We start from the raw sequence: 19,337 nt of genomic DNA, 5'->3' as shown, positions 1-19,337 counted from the left end.
TACCAATAAATATGGTATGGTTATCTTATATACCTTTATAATTTAAAAGGACATAGGCCAATTTTTATACATTTTCACCATATCTTTCGTTGTAAGGAATGATTTATAACTTAAAAATTTTATCTTTTGTTCTCACAAATTTAACAGAAAAACTCAAATCTAGCTATTTTTTAAAATTATTGATAAAAAAAAACATATCTACAAATAAAATATGAGTTTATACCTTATTTGGCTTTTTTTCTATTTTTTTAAAAAATATGAAATATTATTAAATTTTGGCCTAATAACATTTATTTTTTTAAATAAAATTAAATATTCGTTTGATATTATGCCAAGAGGCTTTTTTAAAAAACAATTAATTTAACAAAGAGTCGATATTTATTTCGATGAAATGGCCATATATTGGCAAAAAATATTATTATAATATTCATAATTTAATAGCCCCCCCCCCCTCCACATAAAGCTGTCTACATAATACATTTTTTATTACGGCATTGTGAAACACATAAAGAGCTGAATATATATGTAAATATAAGATAAAAAACAGATTCCAACCGGAGAGAGCCACAATATGGTTTATTTTATATTTTTTTTCACTTTGAACCAGACTTAAAAAATAATAAATTTTTATAAATCTGGGCTAAACCAGGCTTCACTATGAGCAAAAAATTTGGGCCAGATATGACTTTAAAAAATTTTTTTGACATCTACAACTTTTAAATAAAATGATCTTTCGAAAAAAACGACTCCTATAGTTATTGTATCAAATTTACAAATTTATAATAATCATTTATTTATACATCATATTTAGATGGGCGAAATCAGAATTTTGTCGACAGTTGTCATCACCAGGGTTGTAGACCCGAATAAGGGTTAAGAAATTTAAAATTGTTCGGTTGGGCATTTTGAGATCACAGACCATACAGAGATGGATTTATGGGCAACCCATCAAATCCAGGGTAATATGGGCCCAGGGCAGGTTTGGATTTGAAAGTGTTTAAAATTCTTGAACCTTAATTCAGGTCCCACAACCCTGGTTATCACAAACAATATTATGTTTATTTATTTTTTATTAAGTCTAAACTAAATGTGTTTTTTTTCTTCAAAAAAGCAACCATAAAATTTATAGTTTTTTTAACAACAGCAAACCTAACATTTATATTTTGTTACATAAATCAATAACACTCATAATCTCATACTGAAAGTGTTTACGATAAAATAATATATTCTTAATTTGTGCAATTTATATGTTGTGCAAAATTAATAATTACTAATCTAATATACCATTTATAATTAAAGCAAATAGTATTTATATTAAAAATTATTACCGATCTTATTTCACTAATAAATTGATTTCTTATTTGAAAGAATAAACAAACCTCATCATTCATTAATTAATTCTAAATTATGAATAACATGAGAACTCATTTAAATATAATTCATTGCTAAAATACATCTTATATTCCTAGAACTGAGAGAAATCATCATTTATTTTCTTTTAAATTAGTTATTTATATTATATTTATCTTTATAAAATAGTTAAAAAAGTATAATAATTCAAAATATTAATCTATAAAAAAAATATTAAATGTCTAATTTTGTATTGTTTTAATTATGATGAACAATTATATTGCTAAAAATTTAATACAGGAAAAGAAGATGAAACACGATTAAGATAAATCCGGCTGAAGGCCCAGCAAAATGACTGAAGGTCTACGGAGGGTCTGGAGAGCGGAATCCTCTTTTAGATGTATTGCCCCCTCCCTTTCCTAGCTACGCTAAAATGATACATATTCATAAAAAGGTAACGCTAAAAACAAGTTACTTATGATAAGATAATAATTCTAGCTTTTGAAAAAAAAAATTAAGCATTAAATTAGATATATTCAATTTACTGCTTTGCTAGCTTTAACTGCGCTAGAACTCTCAAACGATAAAAGACTAACATATTCTTACAAAATACTTTTAAGAAGGGTTGTGATTAGAGGTCTTCACTGGGCGGGTTTTTAGTCCATCCGCCCATGCTCACCCTAAGTGGTCGGGCGGGCTAAAAAATTTACAACTTTTATTTGTTATTTAAAATCATTTAATTAAACATTAAAAAAAAATATGCCCCCTGAAATTTCAACATTTTAATAAAAATACTTATAACTGAGGATGGTAGAAATTAATTAGGTAAAAAAAAATATCGAAACATGTTGGATTTGATTTTCATAGAAAAATATAACTTCAACATGGATGTAAATCTGATTTTACCCGTTTCACTTAAAGCAAAGAATTCAATTAAATATTATTAAATTATAAATGCAATGTCGAAATAGATAGCATCCATAACAAAATTAAGAATAAAGATTCGGGAGACCAGATAACTATTGGTGATAATGTAAATAATTTGATAGGGGATATGATTGGTAGAAATATAACACCAGTTGTCAAGAGAAATAATCTAAGAGGCAATAAGGAAGACAAAGTTTATGATAATATTTTTCGCAATATCAGTTACCCGATTAGTTATAGGGATATTAAAAGCTATAACTGAGGGCTCAACCATGATAGATACTACAGATACCAGCTTTCGATTCGAAATGCTATAGCCGCTGAATGGTAGACCATTTCGCAAAGCGTTAAAGGAGTAATATTTCAATTCACGACCAAATTTCCTGTGTCACAGCTAAGAGCATCAATTAATGTTTGGTTCAATGGTTAATTATTTACCATGGAATTTGATTCAGGTACACAGTGGTCAATCATAAATAAAAATATTTGGATATCATTGGGCGGACCAACAATTTTTAAGGCTGAGAAATTATTATCATATATACAAGCAATCATTATTAGGAACAGGATAGATTAATGTGAGGTTTCGGCAGAGTGATAAAGACAAATGCTTCCAGTTGGTTAGGAAAAGTAGCGAGATGCTAATTTTTGGTCTACCATGGATGATTAGGTTTGGTTTAAATTTTCAGGTTCCAGTTATGATACAGTTAGTTAACACACAAACAATAGATTAACAATTTAATGATATAATTAAGAATTATCAAAATTTTATTAAAATAAACTAGCCCGGATCATTATCAAAGATGATTCATTGCTATGGGTACTTCCAGTTCGATGAGTTCCTTTTCCTTTTAGGTAACTAATTGAAAATGAATTAAAACGATTAGTTAAGTAAGGGGTTCTAGAAAGAGTTGATCCTACCTTAGCAAGAGTATAATGGGTTACACCAACAGTAAACATTATGAAAAAAGTAGTAATCGTATATGGTGATTTTTGAGTGACAGAGTAACCCCTTAACATTTTAGGTTTGACAAATTTCAACGAGAATGTTCCTAATTTTTATGAGAAATTAAAACCCCTATATCGGTTTACAAATATTAAAGTACAATGGGAATTCTCAGATAAAATTAAATGTAGTTTTACTTCATATTTATCGGATGACATAAAAAGACCAGTCGCTTACGCGTCTAGAATTTTATCGCTAACTGAGCAGAAATACTCTTCAATTAACCCTGAAGCATCTGCTTTAATGTTTGGTGTAGAGAAATTTCATCAGTACGTCTATATTAGGATGCTTCTTCTATTAACCGATCTTAAACATTAAAGGTAATTTTCGGTGAAGATCTTAATCTATCAAAGAGAATAAATAATCTCTTGGTAAGATGGGGAATAAATTATCATGTTATAACTTTTCAATAGTCTATCGGGCATTTGGCAAAACATAGAGCCAATTCGCACTGTTCGTAAGCCAGAAGAGTGTAAATCGAGAGAGTTATAACCGTTATATACGAGTAAACAGGATTGAAGATCTGCATTTGGTTAAATTACAAAAATTTATGTCAATGTTAGATCGAGGTTTGGAATTATATAAACATAGATCCGAAGGAGATAGAACGTTGACAATTTGGGTACGAAGAAATAAACTTTCATTTGTGTTAATCTGGAGCAATCGGATTATCATGCTAGAATAATTGCATAACATGGTTTTGAGAATAATTCAAAGTGCACATCCCGGAATTGCTGGTATTAAGATTGTTGCAAATTTTATGTATGGTGGCATTCAATCGCCCAAGATATTGAAAAATATATTCAAACTTGCAAAGGCTGCCAGGAAAATAGATCGGCAGTAAAAGAGGTGCACCTTTATTCTTGGAACATTCCAGAAGTGGTATGGAAGAGTTTACATATCGGCGTTGCAGATCCAGCCGAAGAAAACTATAGGTTGGTGTTAGTGTATGTGTTATCAAAATGGGTAGAAGTAGCAGTAATCACCAACATCACTGTTATATTTTAAATATTTTAAAAATATTCAACGTTATTTGAATAATATATTTGTCATAACATTATATAAAATGCAATGACAGTCATCCATAGATGAACGGGTTGGAGGAAATATTTAATAGGAACATTAAAGTCACATGATGCGGGAAAACCACTCAGCCTAATAATGAAGTAAGACTTTTGCAAATAATTATGACTGAGTCGCCGTTTGAGGTCGGTCATGAACTAATGGAAAGTTAATCTGAGAAAAAACAATCAGGAATAAATTTGGAGGCAGAAATTTTCCATTATTAATCAGTTGAGGTGCGGAATTTTAAGGCAAGGCAATTGGTTTGGGTACGGAGGGAGACGCAAGTAGGTACCAGGTATTATCTTAAACAGAAAAGTGGAATTGTCTTATGATATTGAAGTGAACGGCAAAGATAAGCGGAAACATGCAAACCAGTTAGGACATCCGGTTTTCAGGAGGGAAATTGGTTTTGAGATTTATCCATAGCCAATGAATTGTTCTATCACCATGGAGAAGGTTGCCGAATCAAGCAATAGTCGGCCAACGCGGGAACACCTGATGAGAATGGTTTCTAAAAGAGGAAGGGAAGATATAATTGTTGAGTATTTAATATGTGTAATCATATACTACAAATTTTGTCTTCCACCCTTATAAAATGATTTATTATATGCTATATTTCATTTTATTAAATAATATATATATAATTTAATAAAGATAATATTTATAGGAGCACTGTTTTAGGAAATCACAGAATTTTTTTTAACCTCTTAGAAAATCACCAGACGCTATTATTTTCCAAATCAAATATCCTAAATAAATTTATTTGAATTAGTTTATGTTTTTGCAACTATTTTTATAATATAGATTTATTATTTATCAAACATTAAATATTATCGAATATATTATGTTAATTCTAGTAGTAATTTAAATTTTATAGCATTATATAGTAATCGTATTTACTTGATTTTTTCAAAGCAATTTTTGAATAATATTTAAATGTTATTCGTTAAATTGGTATTCTATGAACCAATCAAATAATACATTTATACATGCTAAAATCGGAGTTCAAAACCATACTAACAGAGAACTATATAGAAACTCAATAGAGATTCATATATCTTTGCGCTTAAATAATTTGGAAGTAACATATTAAGGTTTTCGAAAACTCATCAGGTTTCTATTTATTATGGATATAAGATAGAATGTAGAAGCATTCATTTAATACATTTGACTACATGCATCCATCATCTGAAAATTTAAATTATTTGCCTTCATCTCAAATTATTAAATGGCTTTTTGAATCTATGACTTATACTCTAGGGAATTCTTATTCAAAACGTTTATATTTATTTTATATTTAGAATTTTTACTTTAATCCATTCAATAAATTTATATCTATAAATATAGATCATAAAGAACTTATTGAATTTAATCATGACTGTTACAAAATAATTACTATGATATACGGTTTAAAGCTAAAATATATTAATAGGAAAAGTGAAGATGAGGAATTTTATAAAAATTCAGATGAATTAAAGGTATTTTTAAACTTATATTATCTGTATGTATTTATTTTAAACTAGAAAATTGTAAAAATAATTAATAATTTAAAAATTAAAACATACAATCCTTTTTATCAATATGTTGAACCAACTATTATTGACCTAGAAGTACTTTTATAAAATAATTTATAATTGTTATAAATTTATAGGAAAATTTATTACAAATGTTATCAAATGATGCCATAAATAATCAAACTAGAATTCCCCCTTTTTTAAATAAGATTTCAAGCTTGTATTACACCAAAGATTATAATCTTAATCTAGGTTATAAAAGTAATAAAAAATTTACACTCATTAAATCAAAAAGCTTAACAAATATCCCAGACATGTCAACCAACAAAGTTAGTTTTAACATATATGGATACATTGACTACTTACCATATCTTCTATAAAGATTTAACCATGAAATTCTACTATATGTAAATTAGGATTAATAATATTTAACATTTATAATATCTAAGCTTTATAGAACTAATATTTTATTAAACTTGAATTATTATTTTAAATAAAAATTTAGAGAGATGAATTAAATAACAATTTAGCTTTAAGAACGTTGAAATTTTTCAATATACAATTTGTTCCTAATCCAAATCAAAGTTTCAAATTTCCCTATTGAGGGAAAAAAATTTGGCACTTCCTAACTACTTTAAAATGTTTAATGTTCTAATACCGAAAACCTTTATCATACAAAACCAGGTTATTAAATATCACCTTGGAATAAAAAAAATTCTAAATATCAATTTCAACCTACTCTCAAATGTTTTGTAGTCTATTCAAAACTTTTAATCTAGCCAGAACTGGTGCTTTTTTAAAAAATAATATTTTAAAGCTTTAAATTGGCCTCTTGCTAGCAGTAAATTTTATCCAAATAATAATATAAAATAAATTTTTCCTATTCTTCTGATTATAAAATGAAAACATAATACATATATATAACATAATTTCTATTTTTGTTTGAACATAAAAATAAATATTTGACTTTGGTTATTAAAAAATTAAGAAGATTTATTAATCCAAATATATAAAGGGTAGATATGGTTAACCTTTTTTTAATGCTTGTTAAGCAGTTCATATATCTAATTAGTCTGTGGTTTTAAATCAATATTTATGAAATTTATTAAGATATATAATAATTAGCTTCTAAAATTTGTATAATTATAAATGACAGGCTTAACTTCAAAATTAACATTTTTACACTAACATTTTTTATTTACTTATCAATGGTTAAAAGGATGAGAATTTAGCAACTAACAATGAGGAGAAAAAGAAGTCTAAAGAAAAGCAAAATTTTGAAAGTAATTTATATAAATTATTCAACTTATATTTAGAAAATATGTTGCAAGAGCTTAACCAACCACTCAATTCATTTAGATGATTTAGCTATATATAAAAAAAATTTGCTCAACTTATTTTGAAAAAAATCATTATTATTTAAGTCTATTTGCACCAAAAAATTTTTACAATTAGATCCTCTCGATGAGCTGGGAGAGGGGTTTTAACTTGACATGGTTAATTAGCGATCTTATTATGTTTACACCTTTTTACACATTTAAACCTTATCTATTTCAGATAAAGAAGATAGCAGTTTAACATCATGTGATTCAATTGAAATACCGATTTGTCATTACCCTAAGAATACCACACCCTCATGTAAAGTACAGCAATAAATAAACACCTACATTACTATCTAAACATACATTACTATCTAATACCCTGTTACTTCAATAAATTTAGATTTAAATATTTTGATATAGAAATGTAGTGCAAAAATCTTAGGACCCTTTGCAAAACCCCTAAAATTTCTTGTAGGACCCTTATTCATAACTTAAATTGTACTCTCACCCTACTAGGGTAGCGAGGATATCTGTTATGCCCTTGACATCATATAAAAAAAAATTAATTACACTAGGGCGGTACCAATATTAAAATGGCCTGGTTATATATGTGCATATTTTGAAATTGACACAAGATTTACAGATTTGATGCTTTACCATCTTGGAATATTAATAACACTTGAAAATATGTTATCAAACTTATTTTAAGGAGGGGACCAGTAGTGGCAAATAAAAGCAGGCTATCTTTTAGATGGGTTTTTGGCTTCCTGTAAATAATAAATTTTAAATCATCCGATTTTAACGCCATAAAAAAAAATTGTTTTATAACATATTATGATGTTATATCTATATTCCAAGATGTTTATACATAAAAAATTAGCTAACAATCTGTTCTAATATACACATAGAACCATACCATTTTTTCGGTAAAACAGCCCAAATTAGGCACAAATATATTTAATTGTCTTTAAATTATAAGACATCATTTTTTTAGCTATTAAATTACAAATAAAGTAGATATAATAAAAAAAATAAGTAAGGAGTCGATTGCAAGTTCCCAGAATCAATCATCCAACTTCCGATGATGATTGGTACCACAAAATATTTCCTCCACGATTGAAAGATTTTAAGAGTAAAAACGGTAAAAAGATTTGGACTAAATTGGAAGAGGCTAAATTGCTTTCCATGGTGAATAAACATGGTATGTTCTAAGATTTAAAAAGATGTTTTTCTTTAACTATCATTATTAAATATAAGAAAATTGAAATAGAAAAGAAGAAAAGTGTTAGAAATAATATTTTTTTAAATAAAGTAGGAATTGAAAAAATATAAGTTTTTTTTAAAATATATTAAATTTATAATATAAATTTTCCATAAGGTCATAACTGGAAAAGTTTTTGCGGCGAGTTTCCTGGCCGAACTAACGTCGATCTGAAAGACAAATGGAGAAATATGCTGAAAAAAAATATATGATTATTCTTCTTTAAACATTAACATTTTATAAGAATTTTAAAATAAATATTTGACTATGTAAAATTTGATAATTATAATAAGTTATATATTTTTTTTAAAAAAAGTAACACTGAAGAATATTTTTAAATTTTTTTACATAAATATTGCTTATGTTTTGGCCAAAAAAATTTACTGACTTCATCAAAAGTTCTTTAAGAAAGAATGATATAAAAAGTTTGATCTATTTTTGAAATTCGACCATCCTCCGCTTCCCCCCTCTCCCCCTTTTTTTTTAGCTTGAGAAAAATATTTTGAAATATAATCGGAATTTTTTTTTACTATTTTTTTTTACGCGCAATAATTTGGATTTGTAACAATGGCGCATGAATTTGATTTTTGATTGAGTGCTGTTTTATTTATTTCGAAGAATTATGTACCAATATTATATTGATTATTAATGTATCATTTTTATTTATTATTTATTTATGTGTATATTTACCATATATAAAAGGGTAAATAATTGCCAAAAATGATCTTTTTTTTTAGTTGTGTCCTAGAAAATAAAACTTCTAAGAAAAGTATTCATAAAGGAATAAGGTAAAAATAATTGTTGTCTTAAATATTAATATAATCGGCACAACCATTTGAAAAATAAATGAACACAATATGCTTCGTTTCCCAACAAATTATATTTATACTTACTACTACGAAGGAATTTATATGGAATTTTCCCAAAAAAAAATATTTTGTAAAGAAAGATAGATTTGATGAGATTATGTAATTGTCAAAATAGAAAGGTCATAAAAAAAAATTTTTTGTAAAAAAAGAAGGTTAGGAAAGAAAATTGAATAAACCAATAATGAAGAGTTAATTTTTGGTGAAATTGAAGTTTAAGATCGTATCCTTTATAAGATTAAATGATTTTAATAAAATCGAGATTTCAGCAGCAACAGATATCGAAAATATATGTACAGTTAATAAACGACCCTACTCGACATATTAAGAAAATTTAAATCGTAATATTTTATTCTAGTCCAGCGGGAATATTCAACTGGATCCTCCAAATGAGACCCTTTAATACTACCCGCCTATTTTAAACAAAACTAAAAAAAAAATATCAGGGGTTGTTAAATCTCCTTTACAAAGGATGATTCTCAAACAAATATTTATAATAATTGGCTAGATTTTAAATCTCATTCTAAATTTGAATTGGACAAGTAAACTACCCTTCTTTCAAAAACTGTTTAGAATAATTAAACAAGTTCTAAATGGGAGTCTTATCGTGGATCTACAATTAAAGTGCGCTCTTGTAAGAAATGGCGGGAAGACTTTTAAGTATAGAAGCTTAATTTATCAGTTAATAAATCTTTAAAGCATGGTTAAAATACAGATAGATCATTATGATTACGAATATTTTTAATTTTATTCAGATGCCATTTTAAAATCATAAAGTTCCCTATATGCAAGTTTTAATTTTTTTTTAGTATATTAGCATCTTCATTTTAACTAGCCAATAAACAATGGACTTTATAATGCTATATTCTGAAGAGTTCAATTTAAATTGAATGTCTTTAAAAATAAGTATCTAAATTGATTCATTAATTAAATTGCGGCGGAACGACTTTGGATCAAATTCCGAAACTTATGCCAATATTTAGTACCTTACTGATTTTCAAATCAGACACCAGTGAAATTAAAGGTTAGGGAATTATAAAGCTGGAAAGTTACCCCTGGGAGATAATAATTATTTATAGTTTTTTGAACGTTAAAATTAACTAAATATTCCTTATAAATTGTTTACTTTGACTGCATTTCTCAAAAAATTAACTTAAGTTACAAAAAAACGATCTAATTATGACGTATAATCAAAATTAGAAAAAAAATCTTCAAAGATTTTCTTTGCCCAAAATTTTGAGCCAAAAATATTTGTGGTTAATAACAAAATCTTCTTTTTTTAAATTTCTGATTTCATCATGAAACATTTTTTTATTCTTAAAAATCGCAAAAGAACTTTATATAAGATTTTTTACAAAAAATATTTGAAATTTTAAGCAAAATTTGAAAATAAAATTGGTTGAGTGAGCTTCTTAAAAAAATACTTCAGAGATTAAAAATCTATTTTTTAATTTAAAGAGCGTTTTTAAATTCTGAATGAATAACAAATAACCATATGCTGAAAAATAGGAACATTCTAGCACTTATTTTTTTAGAGCAATAAAATCCCGTCTTCCATTTGTTCATGATAATTTGAGGATAGATGGTGAAGGCATTTCTTCTATTTTATCTTAATTTTTTATATTAATTTTTTACTATGTCTATATGAACGAGGTCGGTAAAAGCAATTTACCTCCAAATATTTTTTTTCGCTCTTAAATGAATATGGAATAAAACATATTTCTGGGAATGTAGGATTTGGTGGAGGGGTGGTAAATATCATATTTTTACCATTCAAAAAACTAAAAGTGACATGTGGTGGAATTAAATTTTAATTATCCACAACCGACAAATTATATTGTCTCCAAACATAACAAAAAATTAATTAATTTAATCGATAAATTATAAATTCGCGCTCTTTTACTAATTTATTTATCAAACCCATTATGACTTCCCGTATTTGATGCACATAATATATATTCCGGTAAAAGTTGTCATATTTAGGCTCTCGATAATTCTGCGGGCAACTCCCTACTTTGACCAAAATTTTGCATACCAATCAAACTCTTATTAATTACTATACATACACTACAAAATGCCTTGTTAAGTAACTGTTTAAATTAATAAAAAAAATCCTGGTCTCAACGATGACAAAATTATATCAGAGATCTGCAAAGAACTTGCCCGACCACGGATTTGTCAAATAAAATCTCGGCCAGACCCGGATTTTTTAATTTTTTCCTCCCGGCCCGCCCGGGCATATATAAATACTTTTCAGCCAGGTCACGGTTTTTAGAAAAAATTCTTAGGTTCGGTCTACCCCGGGTTTATTTTTCACGGTTCGGTCCAGCCCAGGTTTATTTTTTTTAAAAAAAAAATTCTTTCACATCTATGATTATATATTTAATTTTAAGAATGCTTTTTATTTAAACTAATTTAAATTTTATATTATTTTAAAAAATTAATTTTTATTTTAAAACAAGAATCTAATTTAAATTTTATATTATTTTAAAAAATTAATTTTTATTTTAAAACAAGAATCTAATTTAAATTTTATATTATTTTAAAAAATTAATTTTTATTTTAAAACAAGAATCTAATTCCTGGTTCATTCACATTTTTTTTAAAAAGAAAAACTTTGATGATTATTTATAATTTTAATTTATTTCATTAAAAAGGCTAAAAACAAAAATTTTGAAAAAAGGAACCATTTAAAGCCAGTCCATCTATTCCCACTGAACTAAAAAAAAGTGTTAGTGATTTTTTTTTCTTCTTCTAATTTATAAGAATATTAAGACATAATCAAATCTTTATGAATATTTTATTAATTCTTTAAAAAAAACCGAAAATTAACGAAGAGGCTCATTTTTTGATGGAAAAAAAAGGTATAGAAAATTATTAATAATCTTAGATAATAACGTTTCAGGTTAAAATTAGTTATTTTTTATTTATTTATTTTTTATATTTTCACATCTCATTTTCATTTCCTTTTTTTATCCTGTTTCAAAAAATGTTTATTAATAAAATAATTATTTTATTAGTATTATTTACAATAAATTCGGAATTTTCGATTGAATTATTCTTGTCTTCTAGTCCGGTGTTATAGGTAAGAAGCTTTTCTTTTAAAATATTTTAAATTTATTAGTATAGTGCAGGGATCTGCAAAGCCCACGCCCTCTGAAAACCTGACTGCGGGCAAGGGCGGACAAAAAATTTAACGGAAAGGGCTGGACTTGGCAATTAATATATAGAAAAGAAATTTAAAATTTTTTTTAAAGTCGTCATAATATTTTTTTTTTTAAACTAAAATTTGATAATTTTTAAAATGTCTATTTAAAAAATTAGTTTAAAAATGAACAAAAAAAAATTTAAATTTAAAAGAAACGATTAATATCACTAAATCTATTACATATTTATTTTCCTTTAATATATCAGGAATATATTACGCACTCATTTTTATTATTTGTAAATTATAAAACTATATTTTATTACAACAGTTGGGCAATTAACTTATTTATTCGAACAAATTTTTTCGGTGGTAGTAAGGATGATAAGATTTCTCAAAACGGGCCAGCTAAAAAAACTGAAAACAAAGGGTAGATTAATATTATTTCAAAAATCGTGGTGGAGTGGGGGGGGGAGAGAAATTGAAATAATAAGCAGGCGGCTGGGGCCTTACCATGAATTCTAATTTGCAGCACAAATCGAATATCTTGGGCTTTAGTCGATATCTTAACAAACATTCGAATTGTCAAAATCGGGAGAAAATTTAAAAATTGCATTAATTGGAGGAAACGAGGCAAGCATTTCAGTGTGGCCTTGGCAAGTAAACATATAACTTTTAAATAAAAGAATTCTGCATTCTCTGAAAAAAAATTTCCAACGTTATGCCTTTCTCCCTCCATTGATCAAATTTCTATCAAATTTATAAGGAAAGTTAAGCCTATCGTTTATATTTTAAAATGTATACCATCTGTTCTAGGCCTATTCAAAAAAGATTCGATTAATCGAATCAAATAATGACTAATAAATTATTTATTTTGTCTGAGTACGAATAATTATTCATTCGATTAGAATTATTCGGTATATTTAATAAATAAAATAGAACATTTGTCATTTCTATTTGATAACCTGTCAATCTGGCAGATAATACTATTATGGACAGACAGAGGAACGCAAATTTGGAAATATCGGAAGCTGAAATTGAAGGAATATTTGAACTTTTTATTTGTTATTTGCTAGTATTTTTAAATATCATAACAAGTTATAAATTACACAAAGGCAGGAATGTAGTCGGCAAGTGGGGGAGCACGCAGTATCCCGATCAATTTCGAATAATGGTAGATATTACTATTCGTTTTCTAATACGAATATTAAATTATTCGAATCGTTTTTTAAACGAATACAAAGAATGTACTATTCGATTCTAATTCATTATTGAATTTACCTAATCTGTTATATAACTATATTAAACAAAGTTTTATTTATATATTCTTTCTGTATATCATTATTATAAAAAAATTTTATAGGGAGGAGAAGATTAGTTTTTATTATTTGGTTAATTCTTTTCTTTTAAACCCCCTAACATATTCAAAAGGTATATGTCAAAACATCATCTAACACAGTCTATCGAGGAGTCATATATCATCCAAAAGCGTTCTAACGGCGGGGCATTGCAAGTATACATTCTGACAGAAATCAAGCAGAAATTTTGATAATTTAAGTTGTGCTAAATTTAGCAGGGTGAGACTTAATTTTGAAGTTTTTTTAAAGGGAGGGGGGGGCAGATCGTCTAAACAAATTTATAAAAAAAATACAAAAGAAATTTAAAAATTTGGTTTTGTTTGAATTAAACAAATATATAATTTACATTTCATGCGACCAATCGATGATATTTACAAGAGTTGAATTAGCAGATCCATCATATGATATAAATCTTAAATATTGTATATTTTTAAAAAATAACTAATCAGAGAAATAGTAATTGGAGGGATAAACGACTTGGATTCATTAGTGAACTATGCTCTGCTAAATAGTGAAAAGGAAAGAGATAACTCTACTATCTTTCGGAATATAGGGTTATGCAAAAAAAATTTATCAATTTTATTGAGATATACATTATATAGCAATTTAATCCTTAGTCTAGTTTTAGCCTAAATTTTTTAAATAACTAGAGTGATCCAAAATCGTTATTATTTATAGAATCGAAACCGAACCTAAAGCTAAAAATTAGAACCTAACCTGTAAAAATGCAGTTATAGTGCTTTCATCTTAGATCAATTATAAGTTTTTAAAAAACATTTATTATAATAGTTGTCTATATGTTAAATATCACTAAGTGGAATATTGGAAAAGTAGTTTTTTTTATTGCTAAATATCCAAAACTATTTTATTATAAGAATTCCTCCGATGTTCCTCAAAATCACATTTATAGGAGATATCAATTTTAAATTGCTAACTGGATAGCTAAGATAAAAGGGACATGATTAGCGTAACGAATAACCTCTTGGAGAATATTTTTTTTAAAGTAGATGAAAAACTAAAATTTTTATTTTTTTTAACATATTTTGACCAGAGGACTTTTAAAAAACGGGTCTGTAACCCGAAAATTCATGGCGAGAGTGGAACGGCTATCCAAATATATCCCTTAAAATATTATTTTAGATCTAACAGCAACAGACTTCTCAATTTTCCTACAATTGATGAGGATTATAATACTATGTGCAAATCAAATGTTGTGCTAACTATCCAACACCCTGATTTTAATAAGCAACCTTGGACAACGATATAGCAATATTGGAGTTAGAAAATGAAATTTCTTTCAATGAAAAATCAAACGTAAGCTGTTCAAAAGAATCAAGACTGCAATGTGACTAGATGGGGAGAACAAAGTATAAAGCCATGCATTATTAATATACTACATAACAAATTTAACCATTTTAGGGTTATTTAAACGATTTATATTTGAGTATTTTATTCCAATAAAGAAGATTTCCAGATTTTGTAGAAGGATTAGCAGGAAATACTCAGAAATTATATGTGGTTCAAAGTTACTAGATGCGTGTTTTGCGTTAGATCTTCCCCGATCTAACTTAATCCAATAGAAAAAATTATCCAAGAGAATCCAATTCGAAATTTTATTTAAATCATCCGAATCCAATGGCGAAATTTTAATTTCGAAATAACGACCCGAGTATGATTAGACCCAAATTTTCTTCATATTGGATCGTTTTGAGAAAGTTATATTTTTCAAAGAAATCGGAAGAAAAAAAAACCGCTTAAGGATAAAATAATTTTAAACATGGGAAAACAATCCTATATAAAATATTTTTTTCGAGGTTCGACTCCGATTGGTTTTAAATAAATTTTAAAATAATGGTAGTAGTCCGTAGTCCAAGATAATGTCTATTTGATTTGGTCACATTATAATTGATCCATTCGGGGTTCTAATTCGGGTTAATATAGATAATGAAAAAAAGGTCTATAATAAAATTTACTTTTTAATTTGCTAACGCTCTAACCCACATTTTGAAATAGTTGTAAAACACAGAATTCTAGAATGTAGAACCTAAGGCAAAATTATCGATTAATAAAGAAACTAGTGTTGTTAAACGGTTCGATTTGATATGATTTTTTTAAAAACTGCTAAACTCAATATTTTAGTTACAAAAATATTGCCTTAAGAGCCTAGAGATTTCGCTTATAGATGTACAAACCTTTGAGCCACCTATGAACAAAATCTTTAGGCTAGCTGCTGTTTAGCAACACCAAAATAAACTGTCTCCCCATTAAGAGGATTTTAACATATTTCTTAAATAAAATGCATAACATTGATCAATCTTGAAAAGGGCATTCTCATCACCCATAATTAAACCCATTCTCTCGCCTCAACTTCCCTTTTTGGCAAAAAAAGATCATTATTAAACGGACCTTTCATAGTTTACAATTAATTCCTAAACATATAAAACCATGATAGTTTTCAATGAGCCCAAGTCTAAAATCCTTCATGAGGTATGCCTACTCTTTCGTGGCGAGCAAAATTGTCGAAAAGATAATGATAAAACTTATAGCAGCATCGCTGATAATGTGATATGTATTGACGTTGGTGGACGAGATGGTCAGGTTATTATCATTATTTTTTGCAATAATTATCGAAAATGTAAGGGGCATAAATAGAAAATTTGTCTTTGAGGGATGCATATACGATTTGCGTATAAGGGTAATTCCATGACAAATCGCCCAAGATAGGAGATTTTCGGACAATCATTTTTAAAATAGATGAAACTTGGGAATAAATAGATTGTATATTTTATATAAATAAAAATTTTAATACTGTGGCTCAAATATATCTAGAGTTATGAACCTTCAAGGTTCGATGAGAGCCTTTTCCTTTTTTAACGAATATCAAATTACTCGTATTTTTGTCTAAATTTACAAATTATATATCATTTTGTAAGTCCTCAAAATTATCCATCAGAAAATGCCAAAATAATTTTAAAAATATCTTCAGTGTCGTTGTATGTCTTGTAAAACAAAAAAGTTTATTTTGAGAAGGACCTAATATGAAATTATAAAATTCATTAAATATGCTTATTACCAATATACTTAAATATTTAAGTAAAAATATTAATGGAGAAAATTAGAATTAAAATTTTATTTAGCTTTTTATAATTTTAGAAATAAAAAAAAATCAATTATATAGGGTGTTTGAAACAATGAAACTCAACAAATATGTCTATTAGCAATATATTTAAATATTAAAATAAAAACATTAATGGAGAAAAATAAGAATTTTATTTAGATTTCTATAATTTTAGGAATAAATAAATTAATTCTAAAGGGCGTTATTTTAAGATAATTATAATGTATTTTATAAATACAAATATGCATTTTGTTTTATAAATAACCATTATGTTTGAATAAAATTATTATAAACACTAGAAATTTTTTAAAAATGCGTTTCTTTATACCCCAATAAGAAATACATTATTATTTTTATTGATAACGACCTCAATTGATTTTTCTATAAAAACTAGATAATATTTGAATTCTTATTTTCTCCGTTAATAATCTTATTTAAATATATTGGCAAAAAAAAATATTTGATGAGATTCATCGTTTCATACGTCCTTTATAATTGATTTTTTTTTTATTCCTTAAAGTTATAAAAAACGAAATAAAATTTAAATTATTATTTTCTCCATTAATATTTTAAATTAAATATGTGAAACATATTTCATGAGTTTAATCGCTTTAAATGGGACACTTTTCAAAATATTTTTTTTTCTTGTTTTATCGGAAATACAATGATACTGAAGATATTTTTTAAATAAATTTTGAATTTCCTTGAGGAGAATTTTAAGAGCTACAAAATGATACATAATTTGTTACTTTAAAAGAAGATTTATTTTAATATTTAGTGATTCATTAAAAGAGGAAAAAGCTTTCATCGAATTTTGAAGGCCCTTAACTCAGGATATATTTGAGCTAGGGTATTTAAATTTGAATTAGTATATACAATCTATTTAATCCCCAAGTTTTATCCACTTTTATAATGGTGGTCAGAATCACTGGTCGATTTGTCATGGAATTACACATGAGCAGTTTTGAATTTAGGTAATTATGTTATGTACGTAATACATTATTGTAAAATATAAATAATTTGCAAAAAAAAATGACTTGAAATATGATTAATGTAAGCGCAATTATTGTAAAATTTTTATAAATTACTATTCATTTTAAACGCTAAAATAAAAAAATTTGTAAAATTTTTGTTTGACAAGCCGGGAATTTTTAGGCTGGTCTCTAAATATCCCCCTTCCCAAATTGTTATGCCACTGCTATGATAAACGCACTAATCTGCTTAACAAAATTAAATACCCTTATCAAAAAATTAGTGTCCTCTATGACTATGACATTTGTCAATTATATAGTTAACCTTTTAGTGCGAATAAAATTGAATTTGTTATTAAAATCGCATTATAAATGATAATATTTATCAAAATAGGATGTATTAATTCTTTTAAAATATTATGAGATATGTATAACACAGGGTGGCTAAAAAAGTCAAGTTATTTATATAAAAATAAGAAATATCTTTCATGATAAAAATTTTTTAAAATCTTTAATTTTCTGATTTTCGAAGACTTAATTTTGGGCAAAAAAATCTTTGAAGATTGTTTAAACTTTGCTTTTAGGACCTGAAACTTAATAAAGAAGAAATGTCACTGATAAAATACACTAATTAGATTTAAATGCTATAACATTCTTTATTGTTTTGATGAACAGGGAGATTCCGGTGGTCTTTATCCTGTCGCGTTGACGGTTTATGGAGTCATAGGTATAGTTAGTTCAAGTGGTAAATGTGGGATGAAAGGACATAACGAATCGCAGAGAGTTTAAACTAATGTCAGGAAATATATTAATTGGATAGATCAAATTGTTTTAGATTCCGAATATCCTGAAGTTATTACCAAGGGAGTGAATTTAATGATAATAATTTTTTTTTTGTAATCTTTCCACTTATTTAATCTTATTTTTTCAAGTTTTAAAAGTTGGTAAAATTTACACTAAAATTAAATTTCCATATTAAACATTTTGTACTTTTTTTAAATTTTTTTTTATAAATACGTAAATAATAATCCATAAGATGTTTTAGTATTTATATATAATATATATTACAATTTTGCGATAATAAATTTCTATATCTTCAAGCTGCTAATACCAAATCATAAAAAAAAAGTGATCAGAAACCCAGGATGGAGGGGTTTTATTTCTAAATGGAACATAGTTTGATTTTGAATATAGCTTTAGTGTATGTTTGACGAAGAGTTAATAATCACAAAATAGATTAATTGAAAAGCGGGGATGTAGAGGAAGAGGGGGTCTATTGTGTGAATATTTTTTTCTTGTCAATTTATTGATTCGTTTACTGTCATATAATATTACATCACAGATTTTTTTTTAAAAAGAAACAAAAAATGTTTTTAAAATCTAATATAATTTTGAGTAAACTTTTATTAGCCCACTTAATATGGAATAATTACT

The 19,337-nt window shown here is 26.5% G+C and overlaps 1 protein-coding gene and 1 long non-coding RNA gene across 2 annotated transcripts; both read left to right on the top strand.

The window, feature by feature from the left end:
* The first annotated feature begins 6,072 nt into the window (after positions 1-6,072).
* On the top strand, positions 6,073-9,061 carry LOC135924984 (uncharacterized). The gene is made up of 5 exons (XM_065460115.1): positions 6,073-6,191; positions 7,082-7,145; positions 7,420-7,500; positions 8,221-8,385; positions 8,563-9,061. The coding sequence occupies exons 1-5, from the start codon at positions 6,177-6,179 to the stop codon at positions 8,655-8,657; spliced, it is 420 nt and encodes a 139-aa protein (XP_065316187.1). The 5' UTR covers positions 6,073-6,176; the 3' UTR covers positions 8,658-9,061.
* A 5,890-nt stretch (positions 9,062-14,951) lies between these two features.
* LOC135925110 (uncharacterized) lies at positions 14,952-18,765 on the top strand. The gene is made up of 3 exons (XR_010571536.1): positions 14,952-15,181; positions 16,267-16,412; positions 18,579-18,765. It is a non-coding gene; the product is annotated as an uncharacterized LOC135925110 (long non-coding RNA).
* Positions 18,766-19,337: the final 572 nt, after the last annotated feature.

This window comes from Gordionus sp. m RMFG-2023, chromosome 2, assembly GCF_954871325.1.
Source record: "Gordionus sp. m RMFG-2023 chromosome 2, tfGorSpeb1-WG-v2, whole genome shotgun sequence".
Classification (NCBI taxonomy): domain Eukaryota; kingdom Metazoa; phylum Nematomorpha; class Gordioida; order Chordodea; family Parachordodidae; genus Gordionus; species Gordionus sp. m RMFG-2023.
This window is presented reverse-complemented; position numbering and strand designations above follow the sequence as displayed.